We start from the raw sequence: 2500 nt of genomic DNA, 5'->3' as shown, positions 1-2500 counted from the left end.
ATTTAGGATGCATGCAATTAATTGTAATTAATTTATATATGTATATGTTTTAACATGCATCTCACAAAAATGCACTGCAGCAATCATAAAACTCTAATATCAGTCAGAGGTTACAGCAGATATCTTACAGCCCTGTTTACACCACTGCATCCGTGTCCGTGTAAGCTGAACAAAGCCCGGCGTGAACGAGGCCCTGTAAGATGGAAATGATGTGGAGCAGTTTATTTAGGAGAGGGAACCGGAGACGTCAGAGAAGATCCAGCTCCCGGCTCCAAAAGCACCACGCACTCCTTCTTGGAAAGCCAGAAGGCCGGGTAAAGCGGCTCCAGAAACTCGGCCTGGTACTTGTGAACGAGCGCCATGCCGTTCTCCACGTCGTAGAAAGCCAGCAGGCCGCCGGAGTAATCCACGTAGACGCCGATCCTGGTGGCCTTGGGTCCGGAGAGCGGCGTCTCGACGCCGCTGTGCCACGCGGAGAAGCTGCGTCCGTTCCACTGCAGGCACCAGGAGAAGCCGTTCCCCGTGATGCAGCCGTTGCTCTCCGAGCCCTTGCGCTCGATGCTCTTGTAGGTCAGGCCCACGTGAGAGCCCTCTCCCCTCATGTCCACCTCGAAGTAGTGGCGGCCCAGGTAGAAGCTCTCCACCGTCAGCACCTGCTTGAAGTGCTCGAAGCGCTCGGGCAGCTCGGGGTAGCTCTGCTGCCACGGCGTCGTGTTCGTCACCTTCTTGCGCTCCTCGGTCAGACGCAGATACTGATGGGCCGTGTCCGAGTCGAAGGTCAGAGGCGTGACGTCTGCGGGAGGAAACGGGCAAAAACCAGCGCTGTATGAGACGTCTGCTGCATGCACGAGCAAGGCCTTGTTTTGAACATTGGGGGGGGTCATTTTTATACACGAAAATTCGCATTTTACAGTCAATATTTTGCTGATATCTTGGCCATTTTATAGATTTTTCCTCCACTTCAGCAGCACTTACAGCAAAAAAAACGTGTTTTTATATCATTTCATCTGTAGGTTTCAATTGCAATACAAACCTTCAGCGGTACTACATACGCCATTTCCATAAAGCTGTATCCTTCTTATTAATGTAGTGATAAAAACTCTAATATATCAACTAAATTTAGCCTTTAGTGCATATTTAAACGTAACATTATGTGCTACTTTTGAAAATTTCTTAATGTTAGCATAGCACTTCATAGCATGTATTTTTTGACATGCACATTATTTCAAGCGACACAAACAGTTTGAATGTTTTTAATCCTGATAAACACTCACACTTGAGAAAGTCGTCTCTGGTCTCCGGTTTGGGAATGGACATGTTCATTTTCGCAGCAATAATGGCATGCACTGTCGTCTTTATGCCTACATTATCTGTGAATGGAAACAAGATATTGGGGCGAATTAGCGAACCTCTTCGTAGTTTCTGAATCGCTCGAATTCACTTCGGGTGGACGTGTTTATTGTTCTGCAGACCCACCGTTTTTGCAGGTGTCTTTAAGCTTGTTGGTGTACGAGGTCAGCAGGTCGTCGCACGTCTCTTTTGTGGAGCGCTTGATGACGCGACTGAACGCCTGCAGACGATCCATGAGACCGATATAAACACCAGGTAAAGACACGTCCACAGCTTGCTTTTTCCACTGGGAATACTCCTGGAAAACAATACTCACGTTATTAATACTGGAAACGGGTAGAGATTAGGGTCAGAGACACATTTTTCGTTTGCAAATGCTTGGCCAACAGTGTTATTTTAGTATTAGTGTTTTTTATCATTAAGAAACATACATACACACACATACACATATATATATATATATATATATATATATATATATATATATATATATATATATATATATATATTTTTTTTTTTTTTTTTAAATTTATTTATTTTTATTTATTTATTTTTAATTAGTGGATTTTTATTTTAGTTTAGCTTTTTAATTTATATGCTATTATTTATAGAGAGATCATTTATTTGGGCTTATTTTTTTTTAGATTTTCTCATATTTTAAATTGACGTTCATTTAATTTCATTTAAAGTTTTAGCAACCTTGTTGTTTTATTAGCTTGCTGTTCAGGTTTAAAATGCATTCAGCTTTTATTTGCATTCATTAGTGCTGGAGAAATGATTAATTATGATCAATCGTATGGTGAACATAATATACGTGTGTGTACTGTGTTTAATTATTAGGTAAATATAAAGACACACACATACGGCATATATTTAGAAAATGTGTTTTTTTTTACATGTATATCATTTTTTTATATATAAATATATTTAATATACAAACAACATATTTTTCTTATATATATATATATATATATATATATATATATATATACATTAATAGGTGTGTATTTATACATGCATAATAAATATACACATATATTTAGACACAATTAACTGCAATTACAGAACTAGTACTAGTTTTTTCATTTATAGTTTTAGTTTTGTTTTCACACTTTTCACAAAAGTGTTTTTACTTTCGCATGAACCTTTA

General features: G+C 39.0%; 1 protein-coding gene across 1 annotated transcript in view; it reads right to left on the bottom strand.

The window, feature by feature from the left end:
* trim16 (tripartite motif containing 16) overlaps positions 1 to 2500 on the bottom strand; it is an 8366-nt gene that overhangs the window by 58 nt on the left and 5808 nt on the right. The window contains exons 4-6 of the mRNA XM_043231041.1: positions 1477 to 1648; positions 1275 to 1370; positions 1 to 793 (exon numbers count right to left, since the gene is read on the bottom strand). The exon at positions 1 to 793 is cut by the window's left edge and continues 58 nt beyond it. Of these exons, the coding sequence (XP_043086976.1) occupies positions 222 to 793; positions 1275 to 1370; positions 1477 to 1648 (840 nt within the window). The 3' untranslated portion in view covers positions 1 to 221. The remainder of the gene's footprint in view (positions 794 to 1274; positions 1371 to 1476; positions 1649 to 2500) is intronic.

This window comes from Puntigrus tetrazona, unplaced genomic scaffold, assembly GCF_018831695.1.
Source record: "Puntigrus tetrazona isolate hp1 unplaced genomic scaffold, ASM1883169v1 S000000283, whole genome shotgun sequence".
Lineage (NCBI taxonomy): Eukaryota > Metazoa > Chordata > Actinopteri > Cypriniformes > Cyprinidae > Puntigrus > Puntigrus tetrazona.
This window is presented reverse-complemented; position numbering and strand designations above follow the sequence as displayed.